Here is a 25804-nt window from a genome sequence, read left to right as displayed (position 1 = left end):
AGTTAACTTGGAAACTCACTAAAAGTTATGATAAGAAAAACGCCTTGTCAGCGACAGAAATTCGGTATAGTTTTAACGTGTCTATGTTTAACGCGAGTTCAAAAATGGAAGGCCTTCTCTTATAATTTGATGACATTCTCAGAGGTTTTGGTTATCATGCAATCTATTTCTCCATACTGGTTAAGGACGTACAGGGACTAGGCAATGTAACACCCTCGTCCAGTTTCCTAAGCTTTTTGAGGCTTGGCATTTTTTTCTTCTTGGTATTTATTGTTTATAGCAGTATTTGCCTTTGACAACCGCTTTGGCTGGTATAATGTCATCGTGCACTTTAGCCCAAGTGGTGCTTGGTGAAGGGAAGCCCTCCACGTGACATACCGGTAAAGTGATACTTTTTCTTCTTTCTATGTTATGTGGTCCATGATCCAAACCATAGAGAGACCTTAGGTCGACCTGGGGATTTGAAAGAATTGAAATTATCATAACAAGCAGACACTGGTATGAAAACCTGGAAGCGGAGTGAGGAAAAAGCAAAGTTCTGGAACGCATATGCTATGTCAGGTTTCTGGCTGAATTGCCGATAAAGCAATTACCAAATTTAATATCACCTCGAACAAGTGTATTCATATTCTAATCTGAAGCGCCCCAGACAAGCTTAGAGCTCAAACTAAGAAAATTACGCTCCACACAAATTCCGTCACTTTTTCAAATGGTAAGGATATGAGAAATCCTCTTTCTCTCAGGACTTCTTTAACATTTTTTTTACTTAGGACTATTTGGAGAACAGTTGTTTCTTCGTTAAGTGGCACCACAGGTAGCCCAAGCTGTATGAGTCCATTGACCTTTGTAACGTAATCCCTGCGTGAACATAAGGACCATAAGGATTTGTATGGGGAAAAAGGTCAAATAAGGTTTCAATTCCAATACCGGTAAGTCCGGTATGTAACAACCGTTGAAAATGGGCCCCAAATCGATCCAAAACCGATAGAAGTCACAGAAACACAAACAAAGGACTAAAGCAGAGATATTTATTGAAAACGAATGAAAGTAACATTTTTCATTTTACCATGAGAGGTGCATATTTTTCCCATACCAATTCTTATATTTATGTCATAACGACGATCAGGGATTAAGTTCCAAAGGTCAATAGACTCATAGAGCTTGGGATACTTGTGCTGCCATATCTTTTCTTCACAACTCGCCAGGGAGCTTTCGATGAGATGTGGCAAAATTTGGAAAAGCCATCTAAAACTTGCCAAAGCATGTAGGTGATTAACTTACTTCGTTCAACAATACGCGCAACCTTTTCTGCGCTTGCGAGGATATTACGCGCCACACACGCGCAATTGTTTTTCACAAGGGGCTTAGCTACCTGTACGCACGGTACGCACGTGCGTACCTGAAAAAGTCGTGCACAAAAAAAGATATACAATGAATATATAATAAAAAATAAAAAATTGATTCAAAAAAGAAAGCAAAATATTTTAAGGTAATTTTTTTAAGAGCACAGTTTGCCTCAATTCATTCAACTCTGTTTGTTTCTTTGAAATATATTTTTTTCTAAAAAAACAACGGACCATTTTTTTTTCTCTCCATTCCACGTCTTTAATCAAGGAAGTTTTTTTTGGAGAGGGGGGGACGGAGAGGTGGGGGGGGGGGCCCTGGGGTGGGGGAAGTGCAAAGCGATTTGGAGAATTGTGTGTACCTCTGAAAAAATCCTGGCCACGCCCCTGCCAGCGTCAACAGGTCTCACTGCATTAATTTGTAGCCTGAAACCTTCTGCTGACACCTTACTTTAGGTTAGGTAACACTCCGTTGACGCGGGATCAAGCAGCTTGGGGAATGGGATTACCCGAAACAGAACAAAGTAAAACGGCAGTGTTACCCTGGTTCACTGTCAGGTGAGAAGGAGAAACTGTCACGTTTGGAGCAGAAACGGATTCTCCTAGTTCACCTTTCATTCCTGGAACACCCAGTGCACCTTTAACTCCTTTTCACCCCTCATTGCTGGCGGCCCCATCATTCCTTGTTTTCCACCTCTTTCAGGATGTCCCATGACTCCTTGTGACCCTTCTCTACCCCTCCTCCCTTAATTTCCTTTGTCACCTTTGGTTCCATCTTTACCTGGAGGTCCCGGCAGGCTACGCGGGCAAATATTTCAGTTTAGAATGTTCTGGCAAATCTTCTTAAAGCTCGAGGTAACAACATCTTCGAAAACTTGTGTCATGTCAGCTGACTTATTAAAGGATGTGTTATTGGTAATGTATCGCGCAAATCTGTGTAGTTTCTTTGTATTCCAACCTTCCGTCTGTACAGAGTCCTTTAAATGTATGAAATTTTTCATTTATAACAAAAGCAAATTTATCCTTAAATAAACAACAAATTATATATATATCGTATTGTCTAGAATTAATAAGCGCCCGGCTGCTTATTCAACGGCGTCCAGAGTATTTCCTATTTGTAGAGCTGGTCGCTTATGAGTTTCTAATTAAAGCGCTTTGGCGGCCTAAGAGATTTGCCGGATAATTTTGAGATTTATATCTGCATTCATTCATTGTTGTCCTTAGAGATCCCTGAATCTCAATTCTCTTTTATACAGTAGAACCCAGCTCCATGTGCAACCACCCCTCGTTAGTGACCAAGGTACGAGATGAAGCCTCAGTCGCCATCGCTCCCTTTCCAACACAACTTTTTCCATGGAATTTGAACTCCAACGGTAAATAAACACGCTAGACTTGTAGAAAAAGGACAGCCCCAGATGTGAAAACCAATGAAGCTTTCCCAGCTAGAGAAACGAATCCAGTAGGCTTTGCTAAACTTGAAGGACATAATTCAAAAACTGCCGAAACTTCTTGCGCTGAAGTGGCCGGGCCAGATCAACCGGCGGTGAAGCAAATGACGCCTGGGCACTGTACAAATTAAATCCACCCTGGGCTCCCCGGGTATCCAAACTAAGCCTCCCCCGCTGGAAACAAATTTGCTCGAGGACAATTGATTGTTCACTTTATCACATTGCACAAATGCAGCTTCGTTTTAGCTTTAAGGACAACAACAACTAAATGCAGGGTGAGTTTCATGGACTTTTACTGATTTCCTACAAATTTTAGGATCGTTTTTTTTACCCCATGCAAACACCGTAATTTTACTGTAACCGTACTGTGGCACTATCACGGAGCCAGGGTCACCTGTGACATAATCACGGCTGCTAAGTGCAAAAATTAACTACAGTATAACAATTCATATATAGACTGTAGATCTTCGAATGTACATTACAGTTATCTAATAATTAAAATGAAAGTTGAAATTAATCTAGGCCGGATTCACCTTTTTTTTTTAGAAAGTTAAAAACTTTTCTCACAAATGTTTTAGCATTAAGCCTTTAATCGCTAAAGCTCCCTAATATCAAAATTCAGCCTTCCTATTTGTTGTCCCTGTACGTTTTCTATAGAAATAGTGGGGGGAATTTGTTGAATTATCAATTGCTTTATTCTTATAACCGATGTGTTGTAAAGCATCACTACAAGGAGAAATTTGATGCCGATTACTCTTAGGTTAATGTCAAGTTTTATATTATTTGAACCTTTCCATTCAGTGCATTTGTGTCCGCAGTTTTGTGGAACTCTCGTAGGCGATTGCATTGTTAATTTGGACCTTTTGCATTGTAAATAGAACCACGTCTTCGTATTCTATTGACAGTATTAGAGATGCATGGTTGAGATATGTAATTGTGTTGACATCATATTTACACTAACCCTAGAAGCTTTATAACCTGCGATTAGGCGGTCCTACTTCGATAAAAAACGCCTGATCGCAGGTTAGAAATTCAACTATTCTTTGGCTTAAAAATGTTTCTAAGCAGTAATACTTTCCCCACCCTAACATTTCTCTCCCACTCAGCTAATGACCGATTTGAAGTACTTCACCAGCCCCCCTGGTGCTCCTAGTTCTACTGCTGGTGACCGCCGAACCCTGGCACGGTAAAGTTGCGGTAGTTTAAACATAGTCTCCCTAACACATAGAGCAATATACAAACAGGATATACAGGGGTATACAGTGTATACAATACTGAGGTATACATAAGAAATCAGGTGGACCTACTGACAATAAGGAGAATACTAAAAAGGAGACTATATGAGATGACTATATGAGGCCTATCCTGAAATCTCTAACTATTACTTCCGGGTAGCGTAAAACCGGATACGACAGGAACAAAGAAATCATGACTAGAAACCTTTGGACTCTGATTAATGCGTGTTTATTCAAAGATCAAGGTCATTGGAACGTTATCGAACAAGTATCGAATGTAGTAGTTTATCAGCTCTCGAAGAAATACAACACTTTCCTGTTCATGATACTGCAATTATTTTCAAAGGCCAAGAGGCTACATTCAAAGAAGAAGGATAGATGTATCATGCTTTATAAAGTCTTGCCCTGATTATCTTGAGAGTATGATACTTTTTCCTTGTATTCTGAGTTTTCGCTAAGCATTCTAGGTTACTGAGCATTAACGCTAACTGAATTATAATTAATGCAATGCCTTGTGCCCTGGCGATAAAAAGAACAAAATGATTAAAAAAAGGTGAAGTAAATGGCCTCAAAACGACAAACGATATGTAATACAAACCAAGTATAGTAAACGCCTTTTAGAATATGCTTATCGCATGAAAACAAAATCCCGTTATGTAATAAAACCTTGGTCACACGCGGGCATTAAAGATAAAGTCAATTTTGTTTTAAATTTTTTTTTTTAATTTGATCTGTTGTATTCTTTGGAGCAAAGTCCGTATTGTGCTGAGTAGCTTTAATTGATTGTGAGGGAATACCAGATAGAATTTCATCAAATTAATATCTTAAGACTTGTCCTCTATAAACCTGGCGTACATCCCGTAAAGTGCTTATTCAGAGGATAGCCAGCGACTAACAAGATGAAGGCGTGTGCTCTTTTGTTTTTCGCTGGAGTTTCTCTTGCAGCTTTTCAAGGTAAATTATACTGATATTTTCTCTTAATGTGGTTATATGTTAGAACTTTCCTCTCTGGACCCCTTCGTGCGTCAATGTTTTGACATTTTAAGCTGATGGAGGCTCAAAAACGATAAACCTTACAAAAAGGTCACGTAGTTTACTTTGCACGAAATGGTTAAAACTTGGCCGGTAAAAGATCAGAGAAATCACAGTCAAGAGATACAGCACGCTAGCCAGAATCAACTGAAGATTTGGCAGGGCGTTTTATTACTATGTAGTTTCTAGTTCGAAAATTTATGATAATAAATATCTACCCTGACAAATTTTTAGTTGATAAAATATTGCACTTCTGGTTATTTTCGCTCTACTCCTTCTATTGAGCACTCTGACAGTAGTTCTGCGGCATCAACTGAAATCAAGTATTTTCAAGTCCATACTGTTACGTCATTTTTAGAGTGTAAACTTTTTGCTTGACGTTAGATTCTTGTAAAGATATGAACACGGCAGCTTTTAAACAAGGTTATTGCTACAATATTAATCTTTTTAAAAAACACAGGTGATATTATTTCAAAGCCGAAGGATTCGCCAGACCTCAACCCCAAAGGTAAGAAAGGATTTTTAAATGATATAGATGACAATTTACCTCGATTCGGGCACTGGTGGTATTTAAAGAATATCTGAGAGTATGAAAAAACAGTATGCTGTAAATCAAACAGTCAGCTGTTTTGTGGAGGAGCGAAACAAGGGGTAACTCTCTTTTCCTCCTGCTTTTTAATCTAGCCTCTCCCACATATATAACTGAGGTCGAAATCATCAATGAGAAATAAAAAAAAAACAATGTCAGTATAGTTACTACACCAAGTGTCTTCAATGTTTTCTTGGGTGCTGACAATTGACAATTGAATGGAGCAGGTTTTTTTGGCCCAATATTCTTCCTGAGTCCACCCAAATTTCCTCTCCCTCCATCTAAGTAGAATAGCAATTTTGTAAACACGGTTATTAACTCCAACTCCTGACCGACAAGGCAAGATTCAAATGATGAATTAAGATGATTCTATCGGAAAGAAGCGATACCCTGAATGTTATCGCTGTTTCATATGTGCTTTCTGTTAGGAGTACATTGGTTGATAATGACAATCCAACTTATGCAAACAGTTCTTTCGTTTTGCAGTTACGTAAGCACTTCAGGGGCGGTTCCTTCAAAGTTTTCCTTAAAGGGTGGGTTACCTCAAAATGAACTGAAACGTCATTTTAGGTTATAATATAACGAAAATAAAAATGTGCGTATATAAACGACGCGCTTTGATTACGTAACAGTTTTCAATTCACTCGACGTCCTTCATCTTGTCATGTTCAAGGTTAAATTGTTATTCATCGTCGTCAATTCCTTTGTAATTTTTTTTTTATGAATTATCAATGGTTTGAGACAGATCGTTTGCGGACTTAAAATGATTTATAGTCCCAGAAAACAGCCGTGCAAGTAGTGAACACAAGTGGAAGGATAAAACTCTTACAGCTCTAAATCTGTTTGGATAGCATATTAAGAAAACTTTGCACTTCCTAGATTAGCAGCAAAAGTAAATGAAATCTTAGAAAAGTAAACATAATTAGTTCCTGCTTTGCGTCTTTTTTTCATTACAGAAGGTTTTAGTCTATAAAAACCTTAATTTGTTCAACATAAGAAAACAAAACTTAACTCTTGTAATAAGGGCCCTCTTATAAGGTACCAAAAGTAAATAAGCACCCCCGGGCTCTAAATTGAATCATTACGGCGCCCCCATGAACTGCCCCGTTTTCCCCTCGTGCTCTACTAAGTAGCGAATGGCATCTGGACCCGGGGGTTACTCCCCTATAGAAGTAACGGGGATGCTCGTCGTACCTTTTATGAGTTTAAATTTGTGGTTTGGTACCGTTTAAGGTGCTAAAACCTAAAATGGCTGCTACCAGAGTTGTCTCGGTACCTATTACTTTCAAAAAGTCCTTGAGAAGAAAGTTTCTTTATTACTATTAAATTTTGCAGTGCCCGTTATATAATTTGTTGTTGTTGAATTGGTACCTCTTCGGAGTGGAAATGAATTCAGGACACGCCCATAAAACAAGATTCTGGTACCTTTTAAGGGGTGTTCTGGAAATTTTCCGGAGAGTACCCCCTGGGAATCTGGGCTCCACTTTTATACTGTACCAAAGTTTTCTCCAGTAGTGTGGAATCAAGCGACCACTACTTTTTACAAGTTGGAAGGTGTACACGTGCAGCTAAGAAACCTTGCAGTCGGAGTTTTGTCGTAGATCTTCCCATCCCATCCTGATTAAGGTCTTGCACCCATAAGCTCATAGTAATTAGACTGATAAAAAGTATCGATCATTTTTGGTGCTTTTTTCTTAGGTTACAAACCACAAAACACCTACACGTATTATTATGAGGCTTGTGTGACCAGTGGTTTCCCGGAAACAGAAGAGCAGTTGGCAGGATTGAAGATCACGTGTGATGCAGATGTTTACGTTGAATCTGACAGCTCTGCTTACCTGAAGGTATTAAAATATATCAACTTACTTGACACCAAGATACATGCCCAGTATTTACCGTAAGCCTGCCAAAAATCGATCCTAATACGCTACAAAAATAAAAACGCGTATTACAGTCGACCACCCAATAACTCGAACCTTCAAGAGAAATCCAAACTGAAGGTCGATGTTGAACTGGGCTGATAACCAAATAGTAAAGACAATAACTACACAGTTGTTTTGAAGTTTTAAATTCAATGTTTCGGGCTGCAGTACACACGTTTCTTCTTTTTCGATCGACTTGTCATGCGCTTAAAACATGTTTTCAGTTATCGAGGGCAAAATTCTTATAGAAATCATCTGAGGGAAAGTAAAAATTACTGCGAGTTAGCGGGAGGCTCGGCGTTATCGAGGGTTCGATTTACCCAGGGTAGAATTACAGTAAGTGTATAAACTACAGGCGCGGATCTAGAATAAATACTGATCGATTTCCTACTTCTAGGGAGGTCTGGGGGCATGCTCCCCGGGAATTGTTTTGGATTTTATTAAACTCCCCAAAGTCCCCTTTCCTGGGTGTCTGAGTCATGCAGATAGGTTATTTACTGACTGTCCAAACCATTTTCAAGATTTCAACTTGGAAATTTTAAAGTTTTTTTTTTACTAAAATTATATTTATTATGAAAAACCTTACCGATTTCCGTGAAACGGTGGAAACCGGTGTGGATCCGTGCCTGCATGAACTAAATCCAGGGAAAATCGATTTTGGTTCGAGTTAGAGCGAGGTTCGAGTTAGCGAGGGTTCGAGTTATGAGTTTAATCGGGAGTCGACTGTATATCGTGTAGGCAGCGAGGAGAATTCTACAGCAGCCTCATGTAATAAACTGATATAAATAAATAAATAAATAAATAAATAAATAAATAGATAAATAAATAAATAAATAGATTAATTAATTAAGGAATAAATTAAGAAATAAATGAGTAAACAAATAGATTTATGCCCTGCAAATCCAAAATCAAAATTTGGACACATCCTCCTTTATAAAAGATTGCAAAAGAGTGAAAATCCCCGACGGAATTAAAGCGTTTTGAAAACCCCTCGGAGCCTCCGTGTGCCCCGATGAATCTTTTTTAACATGACGAAAGGGGAAATAAACGGGAAGTTTCGGGTGGCGTTACCCTGCGAACAGAGTCTCCTTCGATTCCTCTTTCCCGACTTATAGCAGGGTAGGGTCGAAATCTTTCGAGTGCCCAGTCTCCAACGAGCTTCCCGGTTAAGATGGCGGATAGTACAGTTGGTTCAATGAACCCGATTAATTTGTTACTATTTCTGTTCTTTTTGAACTTCGATTGAGAGGCCTTGTAAGTATATTGAAAAGAGCGGGGAAATGTTGGCTCCGAGTAGCAGCAACAGCACGAGAAAAGGCGTGATGATTACAAACCGGGATTACAAAAACAGGTTGATAAATTCATGAATTCGGTACATTAATGAAAATACATCAGATGCACTAGCTGGTAGAACAAATGTGAGAATATGTATTATTTGTATGTCCATTTATTGATCGTTTTGTGCTCTAGGGTAATGAGACTTGATCATTTATTGATAACATTTCATTCATTACTACTGTAGCACAGTTTGAGCAGAAAGCCTTTCTCTTATGACCTAAGCTCCTCTTACTAACCAGCTTTACTAACTGACTAAGAAGAATTAACCCTTTCACTGCCAGAGTGCTTGATAGAGTTTTGTGAGATGACTCTAACTTTTGAGTCTGCGGGTGAAATCCTATGATGTGACCATTCAAATGAAAGCTCTCTACCTGTACTTACACATGGTTCTATTTGTTTTTCAAATTTTCACAAAATGAAATTTGGACATTTGGTTGAAATTTGCTTTTGGCTAAATTTGGCAGTGAAAGGGTTAAATCAAACAGGTGCAAGAGAAAAAAATAAAGACTAGAAAAGTATATGTGTATTCCAAAAATTGAAGAAATTGGCAAAAGTGACTATCATTCTTCTGTGGCTCTTAGTTGAAACCGTAACTTATACTTAAGCATAATTTTCTGTTTTTTTGTTTTTGGTTGATCAACCATTATAATTAAGCTTATGTACATCTTCATTTAAGTCCTGTAAGGGGATGACATTTTTTTGGCAAGTGCTCATTAGTACCATTGCTTTTTTAAAACTGTGCAGTAAACCATGTTCGGAGGTAGTAATGACCTTCCTGTCTTATACTAGAAATATGAGAGTTGCTGGACCTCATGAAACATCTAGCAAGTGACCTGCCCCAGATGACCCATTGGGACATTCATGCTAGCCCTGATTCAGTGGGCACTAATGTGTTTCGGAGGAGTGTGCACATAACACAGGTTGACTGTTAATGTGTTATCAGTTCTCAGATTTCTGTTTCTGCCTTTTGCTGACAGATCAAAAAGCCTCTGTTGTACGAAGTCAACGGGACATCTTGCAGTTTTGACTCCCTGAAGATCTCTCCAGTTTCTGCTGACCTTACTCCATGGCTTGAAGAACCAATCAAATTTGATTTCAAGGCAGGAAAGGTTGGAAAGATTTATTGCAAGGAGAATGAACCAGAATACATTCTTAACATCAAACGTGGCATCCTGGCAATGTTTCATCACAACTTCACCAAGCCTGACCCTGCTGATAAGTATGATCCGAGGATGTACAAGAATTGGGAGGTAAAGAGTTACTTTGTTCTTTAACAAAATTTATCTTACATGTAAGACAAGAATATGCTATATTTAAGATGTCTGGCAGTATACTGTAAACCCTGCATGTATTGAAAAGCCAAAATTTACAGTCTACTATTTTGTTATTGTTTTAAGACTTTGAAAACAAAGGCATTACCTGTTTAAGAAATATTGCTAGGCCTATAATAGATCAATGAAGCAATTTCCCTTACCATCATAAGAATGACCAGAATATTGTGTTGATAAACCCATCCACAACTTCTGGGAAAGATAATCTATAATGCAACAACAAAATGATGTAACAACTTTAAAAAATTTCCTGTGAATTCTAGGATTAGTAGTTCCTAAATTTATTTCCTAGCAAACTAGTTTTAAAAAGTGTAGATGTATGTGTGAATAATATGTTAAAACATTATTGTTTTCACGGATACAGTATGGCGCACATGGACTATGTGAAAACTTGTATGATGTTGAGTACCAATTTTCGCAAGAAACTGACAAGACCCAAGCGGTGAAGCTCAGCAAGACCTTAAACCTTAACAACTGTACAGGAAAACCACATGTGTTCACTAACATTCCAGGCATCCGCTGCCTCAGCAAGAGGTGCGACAGGGTGGAGGAGGTAAGCCATTTATAATTTAAGGTTATTCAGTCACTTAGATCATATGGAAACTTGTCTCTGTGTTCAGGTGGACTTGTGTTCTGTATTTTAGTTTGCTTTGCCAGTGGCTCATGAACACAACAAAATTGAACTTTCTAAACTTGTAAAGAACTTACAAGTTTATATTACTTCAGAGTTTATCCAATAAGGCGATCTTTTGTCCCAGGTCCCCAATAAATGGGATAGTCAATTAAGTTTTGAAGCAACTCTGAGTGCGTGGAGCAAAATGTAGATTCACCTGTAACGTCTCTCAAAAAATATACATGTGTAGCTTTGTTAATCTTTCACCTTTAATCACTTATTGTAAGAAATTAGGAGAAAGAAATTACTTGGAGGGCATCCTGCTATTATATTGTATACATTATAAATTATAAAAAAGTCCAATTAGCTGTTCACATTTTTTAAACTTTTCATAGAAGAGGCATATATAGGTGGTTTCAAATTTAACTTCACAGCTGATAATGGTAGATCAGGGAAAAAGAAAATTGGAATAACTTTATGGCTACATCCTTCTTGAACTTGTATTTTTGCAGCCTTTGAAGATCTCTATATCATCATCGTGCAATATTTTGGGACAAGAGAGCAAATTTGTGGTTAAGTCCTGTGAAACAACTGGAGAGTACATCTTTGCACCAACCCAAATGAAAGGCACTGCAGTTACCACCGTTAAGTATGTAATTCACTGTTTATGCCACAGATTTATTCCTTTAATTAGGTACAAAACATTTAGAGGATTATTTACACTAAACAAATACATAACTGCTATGGCTCTTTTTATAATTTATAACATTAACCAATTTGCTCTTTGGAGATTTTTGCTTAAAATTTGAAGCTGGTCAAGCCATTCTCACATTATTTTATTTTCTCAAATTTGTTACCTTTTATTTTGAACTTTCCAGGTAAAGTTACCTGTTTTTATTTTAATATATAGATCTAGCCAGGGCTAAAAGCGAAGCTCCTATATATTAACTCGAATTTGTAATTTAAATCAAACAATAAACTTGTTTTCCACAATTCAGTTAACTTTAGAGCACATTCATGTGACTTTTGAGGGAAAGGTTAAGTGATTTTAGAGAAAAGTAATTTGTAAACAGTCCAAGCTAAGAGTGAACTTAATCTTACATCGAGTTGATAGCCTTATATGTACACCCAAAAAATAGCAATCATCTTCGATCACATTTAAGAACGCGGGCTCTTGATCACAGTAGATTAGGCCTGGAAAACAAATCAGGCTGAATTTTTTGCGTTCGACAAGTTTACTTTACAAAATCTTGCCAACAAGTCTGGGGACGTGTAACCTAACCTTTTATACTTTTTATACATCACATCTGAGGTGAAACAGTACCATGAGGCACTGTTTTTATCATACAGACCTCAGACAGAATGCAGCATTTCACAATTTTGCAATACAAATTGCACTCACTCAATATTCAGGACGATCGAAGCACGTGTGGGCTTTTTAGCGAAACTGTTCAAAAAATTTCCAAAATCACCTATACGGCTAGCCGGTTCTCACTTTTGACAAGCGCCAAAGTCGACTGTTTAAATTATAATTAATAGAGTTATACGCTTCAACATAATAAAGAATTTATTAAATATGTTTATTTTTTATTTAATGGTTTTATAACGATGTTTAATCGTCAAAAGCGTTTGATACGCGCGGCATTTTGACTACTCCTGCATGCAAGCGATGTTCATGAGTGACTGAAAACAAACGGCACAGCGATAAAAATTGCAAAAGAGAATACTAACAATCAATAAAAGGAAAACAATTCGGTGAAACATATACAGTGACAACAATTTTCATTTACGAAGACAAGTATTAAAGTGTCTCTAAAAATCCTTGTTTATGTTTTTCATTTTGTAAGCCGGCTTCCCGGTGTTTGCTTTTTCAAAGATGAACTCGAGGCAAGAAAATCGCTCAAAGCTTTCTTTTACAGCCAGAATTATAACTAAATATTCTTTGGAACGTTTTCTTTCTATTTGCGGTGAGAAAATGTCTAAGGGCTTTTTAAAGTTCTGTAAGCTTACAATCAAACCTGATACTCGGTCAGATCATTGTCTCAAATCTTACAATTAAAAACGTGAATAAACTAAATAGCCACATAAACTATGCTCGACTTCATTAAATTAGATATAAAAAACAAACGTCAAATACAATAATTACTCGGGCTTACCATTAGAGATGCACTGGAAACTATCAAGTAAGGCCAGAATCGCTTCAGACTTTTCAACCCTCTTATGCATCAGGCAAGGTGAAAAACGAAAACAATGCCATCTGAAATCGGATTTCCGACGTTGACAAGCGATGTATTTCTCAACCAAAAACCCAGTAAACAAACTAGCCATGAATAACAGGAGACTGTTGATAGCAGCTGAATTTCATTTTGTACATTCAGTGGAAAAAGACAGTTAAAAACATCACAAGTTGACACAAAACTCTATCAACTTCAGTAAAGTAAACAAGTTTCAAGATGCTGCATAAATTTTCCGCATGAACTCACCTGTCAAATTTTGACCAATCAGAGCATAAAAATTGGACGTAGAGCATGACCAACTCGTGACCTTGGTGAGAAAAGTCAAAAGCAACTGGCATGTCTTCCCTGCCTGTAAAAACTGGCTGAATTTTAGTTTCCTAGGTCAGTTTGAAATCATTTTAATTGTGCGGCACATACAAACCACAACATATTTCCATGAGGGGACACAAAGGGCTTGCACTGTAAGTATCCCGGAGAGCTCCATACAATTCCTTATAATTTTGTTATAAGGAATTGTATGGAGCTTTCGAGGAGACTTTTCTTAATTAGCTTAGGCGCGGCGGATTTTGTCACGTATGATCAGCGCGAGGTGTTTTTCCCGACACCCTTCTGTCAGGAAAATGTCATCATATGAAAGCAAAACAGACACGATCACGTCGGTAGGCCGAAGCCGGCAAAAATAAAAGGCTTTTCTTCTTCCATTTCAGAGGTCAGTTTTGTTTCGAGCTGGTCAAAAATCAGGTTTTTAGGTTGTAGGTAATAAAATATTGTCTTATTCTGTTCTCAAGGACCTTTAGACAAACGAGATAACTAACTAGAGAAAGAAGCGTGAAAACGCTTTCTTGGAAGAAAATATTTTTTTTAATTCCCGCAGCGATTTTGCGAAATCGCGAAGTGCAATATATTCAGTTTCTCCCAAAGCCGTCATGATTAAGCAGTGTAATGCCATCACAACTAAAAATGAATTTAGTTTGTATCGCAAAAGCTGCGAAAATAGAGATGAAAAGAAAATGGATCGGAAAAATTAATTAAATCAACAAGAAACCGTCTCGCGGGAACTTTGTTAAACAAACCGTTGGTACGGTTTATTTAACCTAACCTGGAAAAGGAGACGTCTGCGCGCAAAATACATTTCATCCTACGTGTAGTTGTGATTTTCAGAACGGACCTCGGGAGCCTCATTGCCGTAATATCTTCCACACTACAGAAACCACAGCAGAATCGCCCTCCTCGCATGCTAACTTTCCGCTCCAATTATGACTATACAGTACCAGTGAAATGTTTCAAAATTTAAAGCGGCCGAAACTTATTTCCATTAGCGCGTAGTTAGTTAGTTAAGCAATAATAATGCACAGCACTGTAAATAACACGGTTCTAGAATATCTGACGGCTTCGCATCGGCTTTGTTCGTCGCTGCATGCGATTTAATCGCTTATAACCTAACAGAAAATGTAAATGTACCTGAAGGAAATACCGTGTATTACCTTACCTTAATGCTGTGATGTGTGTAAATTTGTCTTTTGCAACGGTTTCAGACAATACGACTTCTCCTGACTATAAATTGTGCGTCAAAACAAGCGCGATAATGAAATAGTCGAAGTGCCATGGTATAGTACTTTATGACAAAGTTTTAACTGGAAAACTTGTTACCATCTGATTTACACCTGTATAGTCTATGTTTGTAAGCTCTGCCTAAAGAATCACTGGGTTACACTGCACCCATGGGTGTGCCACCTAAAGTGCAGCCTTTGTTTGTTACCTCTACCTAAAGAATCAATAGGTTACACTGCACCCATGGGTGTGCCACCTTAAGTGCAGCCTATGTTTGTTAGCTCTACCTAAAGAATCACTTGGTTACACTGCACCCATGGGTGTGCCACCTAAAGTGCAGCCTATGTTTGTTAGCTCTGCCTAAACAATTACTGAGTTACACTGCACCCATGGGTGTGCCACCTAAAGTGCAGCCTATGTTTGTTAGCTCTGCCTAAAGAATCACTGGGTTACACTGCACCCACGGGTGTGCCACCTAAAGTGCAGCCTATGTTTGTTAGCTCTACCTAAAGAATCACTTGGTTACACTGCACCCATGGGTGTGCCACCTAAAGTGCAGCCTATGATTGTTGGCTCTACCTAAAGAATCACTGGGTTACACTGCACCCATGGGTGTGCCACCTAAAGTGCAGCCTATGTTTATTAGCTCTACCTAAAGAATCACTGGCTTACACTGTACTCACGCACGTTTGCCTCGCGCTCCCTTACCCTAAAAATTTGACACCATATTAGGGCCCCGAAAGACGTTAAAAGTTCCTCCATAATAGAAGAGTGTTTTGCTAGAGTTAATAAACGTTTGGCTTACATGAGTTTCAATATAAAGGTGCAAAAACTTATCAGCATAATTATAGCTCACAAACATTGTCATCAAACTCCTGGCATGTAGCCTGAATAAGCCAAGCAAATATGAATAAAGCATATAACGAGAAATATTCGTCAAATGGTCTCGTTAAGTAAATTATACTTCACTTTGCGAAAGAAATTTATCGCTTGTATCCGTGTTACGCATCGAAAAAGAGAGGAGTCATCGCATGACATTAGGTAACAGAGGTAATACTCACGAGTTTCACGAATTCCAATTCGACGATTTTTCGCCGAGTAACAAATTTAAAACTTCAATTCTTACCTTACAGTGGTCGGTTCATTTACCTTACATTTGCCAACAGTAATAAACATGAACAAAACGATGAAATCCGGCACTCTTCGTTCAGAAGTAGCAAGCTGCATGAAGTAAAATCCACCGATATGCGCTGCATTCTCACTACAAATATAAACATTTGTCGTGAAGAAAATACGACGAGGAGGAAAAAATGCCAGATCTTCACCTCGGCAATGTACTCCAGCTACCAAGCCGGCGTATCTCCAGAAGGTGGACTCGAAGTGGGACAAACCTTGTGATTTTTTTAGGAGCCCTTTGCGCGCAAACTAATTTATTCTGGCGCGAAATGAAGATTAAGAAAATGTATCTGAAATCTAATACACGACAAGAAAATTTTCGCACTTTCGAGGAGCGCAACATATTAAATGGGATTAAGTCGGATTAGCTGCCCGCGGAGAAATCATCGCTGCGTGGGATGGTACTTCCAGTAAAAAGCCTCTGTGTCCTCTCATGGAATTAAAAAAAATAAACTTGAGCCTGCGATCATTTGAAAACAAGTTACTTGTCAGCAGATAACTTCAAAAAGATATTCGACCTCGATGGGTCGACAACTGAGCCCTCGATACGGTCAGGTGATCCTGGTCAGCGGATACCCTGTTTTGACAGCTGTCAATTGATCACAACATTGATGTGCAATATATGTGTGCAATATCAGTCTTCCTGTGCTCCCAAACTGGCTAGAAAGTGTGAGGATTAAACACTGGTTTCCCTGTGGTGCGGACGGACGGGCGGGTGGGTGGTGTACGGTCACGTGATTACCAAATTTTCTGGGATGGGTAGATTTACTTACCCATGGTGCTCCGCAGGCACGCCAGAGCTCCGCCATAATTTTTGGCTGTTAATTTCTAGCCTGATTGTTGACTGAATGGTGTATATTCATGAATGTTAACTACAAAGCTAGCTGGTTTAAGCTCATTTGGCTGTCGTGAGTATTATACTTCATAGCAGCAGGTTCAGGTTTATAAGTTCTAATCTGGACCAATTCTTAAGGTTACTTAAGGGACATCCTAGTCATCTCAGATGTGAATAACCATAGGCCCTGTCTCACAGCCTCTTGTCGGATATTTATATAAGCATAACCTCTTCCAGGGAATGAACAGGGAACCCAGTACCTCACAGGGCACCCAACCTCCTTTTGTTCCCCACTGTGCAGGTCTGTGTACTTGTAAAGCATCAAAATGTGCATTTCAGTTATTGTTTTAAAAAAGGATGACTTCACCAGTGTTATAGGGGATGTATGGGCTACTGCAGGCAGTTGTCATAAGCCCCAGTTGCTATCAAGTTGCATGCAGACTTTCTGGTCGCTGTATTCCTTTGAGCTATTACTTTATGCGTAAAACTGCATGTTGATGACTTGTTTCATGCATTAATTCCTTGCCAATCATAATCTTTTATTCATGTAGTTTAAAACATTTCTTCCAGGATAGTTAAATAATCATCTTTAATATTATTATTGAATTAACAAGAACTGTTTGTTTTGGTGCAGACTGAAATTCAGCAGTGTTCATTTTTAGATGCTATACATGTAAACTTGAACCAAATTTGTTTTATATATGTTAGTTATAATAATATTCTATTTTTCCTCTTTAGGCAAAACTTGAAGTTTAAGGAAGTTAAGGCTGGACTTGAACAATGTAAGTACAGTTCAACCTTCATTAAGCGGCCATCCTCGGGGTACTGACAAGTGGCTGCTTAATAGAGGTTTGCTGCTGAATAGAAAGTCATCAGAAATGAGCATATTTTAAGAAACTTCACTCTATTTTGAAACAAGCACAAGACAGGAGCTAGGACTGTATATTCCTTCATCATATTCTTGAAATGTAGCCTTGATGGTGGCTAGAGGTGTCAACAATGAAAGAACCCTTACTGGGATGGCCAAAAGGTGGCTATGACCACTTAATAGTGGCTGCTTTAATGAGGTTCAATTTACCATTCTTAATGCTGCAATAATTTTGGGACTTTGGTTACTCGCTGCTTAATAGGTGGCCAGTTAATGGATGTTTAACTGTAAAAAGACTGTAAAAAAAGTTTAAGTTTTAAGGCTGTGATGTGGAGGGGTTAGAAAGCCACTTTTAAAAGCCTCAAATCCTGGTCAGTTTTAATTTAGCTTGTGTTACTTTGATAAAATTAATAGTCAAAAGCAGAACTTAGTTATAGTGCCATTTAATGCATTCTATAGAATAATAATATTATTATTAATAATTAATAATTATTATTCTATAGAACGAATACTGTAATTAGCTTTAATTATTAAAGCTTACAGTATTTTACCCTCTTTTAGTCATTTTATTTTTTGGTATCTGTTCATTGATCGGCAAGACAGTGTTTTTACTGCTACCATGATATCTGTTTCTTCTTTCACTTTACTTCTCTAATCGTCATTTGTTTTTATTTAAAGATTCAATTCCTACTGCCAATCCTCGCACACTGGAGATGACAGGTTATGATGATCATACAGTGCTCACAGAAAAGCAGAAGACTGAGTTTGTCACAAAGGTGACCAGATATTAGTGTCGGACATTAACTAATACATGTATTTTGTTTAAATACATCAATTCTACATTAAAACTTAAATTCAGCCCTGAAGGGCACCTTTACTAACACCATTGTGATTAATTATTATTATTATTATTATTATTTTTGTGTTAGTAAGAAAAACTTTAAGGTGGCTCAACTGGGTTTTTCAGGGTCAACCTCCCATGTTGGAGCATGAATTGTGTCAGGCCATTATTAAACAAGGATTTGGACAAACTACCACCTCAGCTGTATTAGAAAAAGATGAAAATTTGTTATGTTCAGGGTTACAGTGACATCGGAGTTTTCGCAGCAACATAATGATGCCATTTCCTTTTTACTTGTACCTGTATTTCTTGGTATTGAGAACTTTTCTTCCAAAATCGTTCAAGGGCGCTTTTTCCTTCAATAGCTGCCTCGATGTTCGTGAAGTTTAAGTAAAATTTATGAGAGCGTCATGGAGGTACTTTGGGATGAAAATTTTATGGTTTAATAGAAATACAGTAAAAACTCAAACATTCTCAATGGAATACATAGGTAAATAACTTTACAAATAAATAAGTAAATAAATAGATTATTAAATAATTAAAATAACTCAACTAACATAAGGAATTCTTGTAGTCCAAACATTGTCATTATAAACAATGGACAGATGTATTATATTGCTTTTTAATCCTTTTGTTTTTTCTTCACTACAGACTTTCAAGATGATTGATTTACTGATTAAGAGTGTTGAAAAGAAGGACTGGAAGGCATACATATTCACATCTTTAGTAGAACTGTTACGTAAAGCTGATGAAGATACACTGTCCCAAATCTGGGATCACTGCTCCAGTGATGAACAGCAGAGGTACTCGTATTAATACAAGCTCTTGTTTTAATTGCACATATCTTTTTTGTGTAAATTCATCAAAGAAAATTTACACACTTCTCTGTTTCCTTGTGTGAATTGTCTATAACAGTAAACTTAAATGTTGAATGGTACAGCATTATTCAGTTTTTTGAAGTCTACAGTTGCCTGAACTTGTGTTCACATCTTTGTTTCACCTCGCCACCTTGTTCATTTGGTATTATTTCACTTAAGAGTGTTTTTACAGAGCTATTTGTGACGTCAAAGAAATTAAAGGATTTATTCCTGTTTCTATTTATGTTATCTTAAAAACTATTATACCATCAATAAAGCTCCTCCTGTTTGGCCCAGAGCATATCCCTTCCTGGCTTTGCAACCGAGAGTTTGCTCTCTTTTGTAGGTGCCACTATTAAATATTTTAAAGCATCTTACCTGTAAATGCATCTTTGAAAAAAAGCGACATGTGTTAGAAGCATTCTGGACGAGGTGTAATGTTGCCATAGCCACTGCATAGTGGGTTAATAACTTTCTAATGAACAAATCCTAAAACCCTTGCCTAGTCCTTATACAGCGTTTTCCCAGTCCCTCTCAGTCAATTCACTTCGGTGATGTATCCGAGGCACATTTTCGCTTGGACCAAGTGACCTGAAATGCTTTGGCCGCCGCTCGGAATGATGAGGCCTACGAACTAGGCAATGACCTCGCTGATCAAATTTTCGACCGTACCACCTAAAATTTGACCTCGACTTTGGTATTCAAATTTGTAAATGGCTAAGTGTCTAAATTTTCTTATGGGTTGGGTGGTGACTTTAAACAGAATACCTAAACGCGCATTTTTCACTGGTCAAAAATTCGTCCGGTTCCGTGTGAACGTAATCTTATGACTTGTGTTTGTTAAAATAGAAACAACTTGTCTTTGTTGTACTGTTTTTACATGTATACTTAATAGCTTTTTTTTATTATTAATTAGGCCATGGCTGTTAGAGGCCCTGCCATTTGTCTACAAACAGGAAGTTTTTAAACTTATTAAAGAAAAGATTTTATCAGAAGACCTGAAAGTGAATGAGGCAGTTCCAGTGCTTCGTGGTTTAGCCTTGACTACAAATCCAACTGAACCGATGTGCCGTGACATATCAGTAAGTGATGTTGTTCCATATGGCAGCGACATAACATTGATGCACTGTTACACCATTTCATTCGATATTTAATGTTCTGACACACAGTTAAGTCTTGCTTGTTTGATGTTAATATACTGGAATATCTTAGATGTTATTTAGAGCTTCACTGAGGGACATGTAAGTGTAATTTGCCTCAAAATCCCATGTGACCGCAGCCCTTGTGGAAGCAGGTAGCTCGTGTCATATGTGATATCATCAGCTCGAACGGTCATAGAGAATGTTAACACCTAATTTGTGCAGAAAAGAAAGAGAAAGAGATATCGCCAACTTTACCCAAACACATGCAATTCAGTCAAAAAGCCCTGGGAAAAAAGAGCCTTGAAGCAGCAATTTAGCATCAAGGACTGTAACAAAACACAGGAGAGTGATGTAGGCCTAGAATGAAGTGTTGGCCATACAGTAACCAGGAAATAGCTGACTAAAGCCTCTAATTGCATTGTTTTCCCAAATTTTTTAGGGGTGAATAAGTTAAGCTGCAATAAAATTGGTTTTCTGTCAGTTAAGCATGATTTTATTGACCTTGAACTCATTCAGCAGTCATTAACTGGCAGCTAGTCATAAAGAGGGAAATAATATATTGATGGCCTGTTATTAAAAAATGTTGGTTGAAAGTTATGTTCACAATAGAACTAATCTCATAAATTTGTGTGCTTTTGTTTTCAAGAATGTTTGTTTTCATTCTGATGTACAAGAAAACGAAACTCTGAAGAAGACATGCTACTTGACCCTGGGTGCCCTGTTGTTTGAACACAGCAAAATCGCCAAAAGCCCAAAATTGCTTCATGACATAGCACTTGTAAGTTTAACTGTTGTTCTTATAATGCTAGAGTCCTCAGCGTCCTTTTCTTCTCGCCTAAAAAAATTTACATCCACTCTTCTAAAGAGAACCACTGGTAAATAGTGGATTATAAAAAGGGGGACAGGTCGGAGGAAACGCCGCATTTTCTGTCAAGTCAAAATGAGGGGATATTTTCAACATTTTAGAAAATATGTAGCTGCAGAGTTCCCTTACCGTAAATTAGTTCTTGTAAATAACATTTCCCGAATCCCGCGTACTATGAAAATCGCCAAATCGCGTATCCCGACTAAAATCCCACATCCCGACGTCCAAATATGGCAAATCCCGGATGTTTAAAATCTACCTGGGACCCTCATTAATTATTGGTTGCTTCGAGGTTAATGAAATCAGCGAGCTTTCTTATTTAACTAGTGACTAAGTTCACTTCAATATTTTCAATACATTGATGATTGATAGAATTGTGGGTTGACTCAAATATTAGCAAATAGTGGAGGTCCAAACGTTTTTATTTATCGACGTTATAATGCAAACAAGCTGTCGCTAGTCTGTAATTTTGTTTGCTTACAGGAGCTAAAGAATCGTTTGCGGATTGCTGATTACCAGGAGAAGATCATCATTGTCAAGACCATGGGTAATTTTGGTCACAAAACTCTTGACCAGCCTCTTCTGGATATCATCCGGGATAACAACAACAAGCTTGAGTTGCGGTTGTCAGCAGTGTATGCCTTGAGAAGAATAGCACCACAAATACCACAAAAGGTTGGTCACCCTCTTTCCAAAACTTTTTTTTTCGTCTCTTTATAACCTTGGGGAGTTGAATAAAGAGCAAAAGTGAAAAAAAGTTTCCACTCAAAGCAAAAATTTCCATTTTAAGGGGAATTCATTATCTCCTATGACACCCACTTCACATGACATTATTACCATCTAAGATAGGTTTTAAAAGAGGCAATGATCTTCGCAGTTATGTACGCAATTTATGTAGTTGTATGTATTTGTATAGAGATATTTGAGAAGGAATGATGTCAGGCTGCAATGGTTTCCGTTCTATCGGTTTTTTGCTGTAGGTGCTCTAACAACTTAGTTACATGACTTGTGTACTTTGCTATGGATGGTATTGTAAGTTCACTTGACAGGTTTTAATTGTGTCAGTCCACTATCTTACTACAGGTATTGCCAGTGCTGCTACAGATATTCCGTCAAGTAGACACCGATGGTGAACTGCGCATGGCATGTTTTGTTGTTATTTGCGATACCAAGCCCGGTCCAGCGGTATTCAACATGATTGTCAAACATCTTTATTATGAACGCACCAACCAGGTGCGATCATTCGTGGTTTCTTACATCAGGGGAATGACTAAGTCCAGATATCCTTGTGACGAAAAGATGTAAGTTTGTTTCCTAGGCTGCCATGGATGTAAAAAAGCAATCCCTCATGAGAAATTGTCATACTGTGAAATAAATTAAGGTTTTTGTTAAAAAACGTAACCCGTTCATTTTATTTAGAATTAAGTAGGAAGGGACGTGAACAGAAGGTGGAAAATTCGTGTCATTAGTTGAAATACTTACCTAACGTAGAGGAAGTCAATAACATAGTTGGATAAACTGTTACAGTTTACAAAATAAAAATAAATACACGTGTACATAATGTGTTTGGAAGTATGCACTGAACTCTCGCATCAAAACGAAATGTTGATCTTGGTCGTTTTTTTTGTCTTAAAAAATAGTTAAGTAGATATTCTCTCTTGTTATACTTGGTCAGGAGGATTGTGTCTAAATAACCAAAACAGTAAAAAACCGCATGAAAGAACAAGTGGATTAAGGACACTCAGGCTGAAATTTGGTCAAAAAAGCACTATATATGTTCAGCCTGGAAAGAGGGGGTGGGGCGGGGCTGCTTGACTTTTGCTGAGTGTCGAGTTTTTTATCACCAGAACTGCTACCCCTCCCCCAATGTAATATTATTGCCTTGATTCAAGCTGTTAAGGTTAGTTCCATCCATTAACTATAACTGAAATTTTGTGCTTGCACAGTGATTTCATCTGTTGGTAGTCAATGCAGTATTTAATTTTGAAACAATTTTAAGAACACCTTAAGAACATTTTCAGGCTGATTTTGCAGAAAACACCCGATATGTAAGAAGAAAATCAGCCTGAACCCCGAAAACACGTGTTCTTTTATGCGGGTTTTTACTGTGGATGTCTGTTGGTGATTTGAAGGAAAGATGTTTAATCTTGGATCAAGATGTATTAATGTGCGTTTCGAAAAGCAAATTGCATGTCCTGTCTCTAACTTTGTGGAACAATTTTAGGGCTAAAACGGCGAGGTTTGCTCTCAAGATGCTCCGAACAAGGTTTGCTCTTCAGAGGTTTCGAGTTGGCAAGATTGATTTCCACTCTTCAAAATGGCTGCACTTGGGAGAATATTCCGGTGAGGAGAGCAGAGAGAATGAAATTTTTTAAATATTCCAGTCCACCAGCAAAGAGATTTCTTGGATCTACAAGAAAACAAAACCCATATCCTTTCTATGGCAGTAATATTCACTATGCCAACCCAGAAAAGTTTCAGCTTCTTACAATCAACCCGAGAAATGTTGGGAATGGGGAAATGTTGAGAATGGGGGAAATAAAGCTTTTAGGAGTTCAAATCGATGAAAAACTGAAAAAGTGTAGCGGTCCTAGTGCGGCTAAATTATCACTTTACAAGTTTTCAATTCTGCTCCATCTAACCTACTGTTATCTAGTCTGGCACTTTTGTAATGCATCGGGTCGGAGAAAGCTCGAGCGGATTCACGAGTGAGCGCTAAGAGCGATGTACAAAACCAGATCAGCGTCCTATCAAGAACCCCTAGACCGCGCCAAACTACCGACGTTGTACAATCGGCGTCTACAAGACATTGCCACGTTGATGTTTAAAGTTAAGCACAGTCTCGTACCCGTGAATATTTCTGACTTATTCATTATAAAGAACACTCAGTATAACTTACGGAAAAGTGACTTCGAACTACCAAGATTCGAAACTGTTAGATTTGGTAGGAATTCAACAAAATATATGGGACCTCTCATTAAAGTAGCTGTGTCACGAAATTCAGCCAAATTAGGAAATTACGAAATGCCTGTTAAATTAAGAGAAACATAAAATAACCGCTTAAAACTTTAAAGGAAGGTTAAAATAACATAACAGAAACAACAGATGCCATGGATGGGCAAAACTGAAGAAGATTGAAACGGACTGAAATTAGGGTTTTTGAAACTTCAAAAATAATGCTCAGGAGACATATCTGTTTGTCTCAGATCTCTGATAATGTCATTTATGTGTAATTTCTTTGCTTACTTTAAGTTCCATAGCAATTGAGGGCCAGTAATTGGCAAAATTAAACAAAATGAACCGGACTGCTGTGACATAGCCTCTTAAAGAATGATTACATAGTAACTCTGAACTCGTTTAAGAGGAACATTAGGAAAATTGGCCTTTCAACTCTTTTAAATATTTAGACGTTTTTAGGCTTTTAAAAAAATTTTGTATTATATAATCTACACGCAATTTTTATTTTTATTTTTTAGTGATTTGTATCTGGCATTTAACTTATTATTTTACAGTGCCACCCATTAGCTTATAGCTAAAAACATAGACACTTAAATAAAGTTTTCACTAATTCGTTCAAATTATAGACTGGCAATGTTTTATCACCTAGAGGAAAACCTAAAAGCAAAATGACTACAATAAACTAATTTTATTTTATCATACATCCTTTTTAGAGCCTCTTCAGCTGGGTGGTAGTTTTGATTTCCAAATGGTTTCTACGCCATCAAGCTTTATTCCACGTGCCATTAACTCTAAAGTCAATCTACACATCCTTGGAAAATCACTTAATTTGTTTGAGGTAATTTACAATTAAGTGTTGATTGTTAGGTTCATCAACATTCTTGCGTCAATTTTGGTGCATAAAGGACCATTCGCGGAAAAAAAATTTCTGAAATAATCTTCACTTTATTCGATCGTTTTTTGTTAGGTGTTTTACAGAAATAAGAGCAGGTGATCTATTTCATATTCTCTAAAGCAACTTTTGACTTAGTTGTAATGACTAGCAGGAATCTTAGGCACTTAATTATTTGATTACATCTGAATGTATCAGTCAAAGAAACAGTGTCAAACCGCGTTGACTCATCTTGACTGGCCAAGGGAAAAGAAGCCCCCCCGCCCCCCCCCCACCCCAAAAAAAAAAAAAAAATAATAATAAAAACAGCTGTAGTACCACAAATTAAAAGCCGCTTAGAGCACAAACCTCGGGCAAAACTGTTGAGAGAGTTCCATCTATTTCCTAACTTTTGCGCATACTACCATCGTCTCTAAAGAGAAAAAGTAAGAACCCTGCCCACCCCCTATTCAAAGTTGCTTTGGTCTCAAAACCAACGTCTGCATAACTCTCGTGTTATCCTTCACACGATTGGAATAACAGGAGCGGGGGAAACGAACATTTATTGCTCTTATTTTCATTGCAAGACTGGTGTGAGAGGTGAAGGGATTCAAGAACTTGTCAAGCGTTTGGTTGGACCGAAAGGACATTACAGCGGAAAGAACAAATTATTTGACAAGGAGATCCGCGAAATAAAGAAAATGGTAACTTAAAGCGCTCTTTTATAAAAATTCAAGCAATTTTTCCATACC

The 25804-nt window shown here is 37.8% G+C and overlaps 1 protein-coding gene across 1 annotated transcript in view; it reads left to right on the top strand.

The window, feature by feature from the left end:
• The first annotated feature begins 4854 nt into the window (after positions 1-4854).
• The window catches only part of LOC140921246 (vitellogenin-like), a 42068-nt gene continuing 21118 nt past the window's right edge, over positions 4855-25804 (top strand). The window contains exons 1-16 of the mRNA XM_073371229.1: positions 4855-4980; positions 5519-5566; positions 7346-7491; positions 9885-10157; positions 10603-10791; positions 11364-11500; positions 17389-17432; positions 18197-18294; positions 19011-19162; positions 20133-20298; positions 21005-21136; positions 21707-21898; positions 22307-22524; positions 23448-23566; positions 24895-25019; positions 25640-25756. Coding sequence (XP_073227330.1) covers positions 4926-4980; positions 5519-5566; positions 7346-7491; positions 9885-10157; positions 10603-10791; positions 11364-11500; positions 17389-17432; positions 18197-18294; positions 19011-19162; positions 20133-20298; positions 21005-21136; positions 21707-21898; positions 22307-22524; positions 23448-23566; positions 24895-25019; positions 25640-25756 — 2211 coding nt within the window. The 5' untranslated portion in view covers positions 4855-4925. The remainder of the gene's footprint in view (positions 4981-5518; positions 5567-7345; positions 7492-9884; positions 10158-10602; positions 10792-11363; positions 11501-17388; positions 17433-18196; positions 18295-19010; positions 19163-20132; positions 20299-21004; positions 21137-21706; positions 21899-22306; positions 22525-23447; positions 23567-24894; positions 25020-25639; positions 25757-25804) is intronic.

Source organism: Porites lutea, chromosome 12 (genome assembly GCF_958299795.1).
Source record: "Porites lutea chromosome 12, jaPorLute2.1, whole genome shotgun sequence".
NCBI classification, from domain to species: domain Eukaryota; kingdom Metazoa; phylum Cnidaria; class Anthozoa; order Scleractinia; family Poritidae; genus Porites; species Porites lutea.
This window is presented reverse-complemented; position numbering and strand designations above follow the sequence as displayed.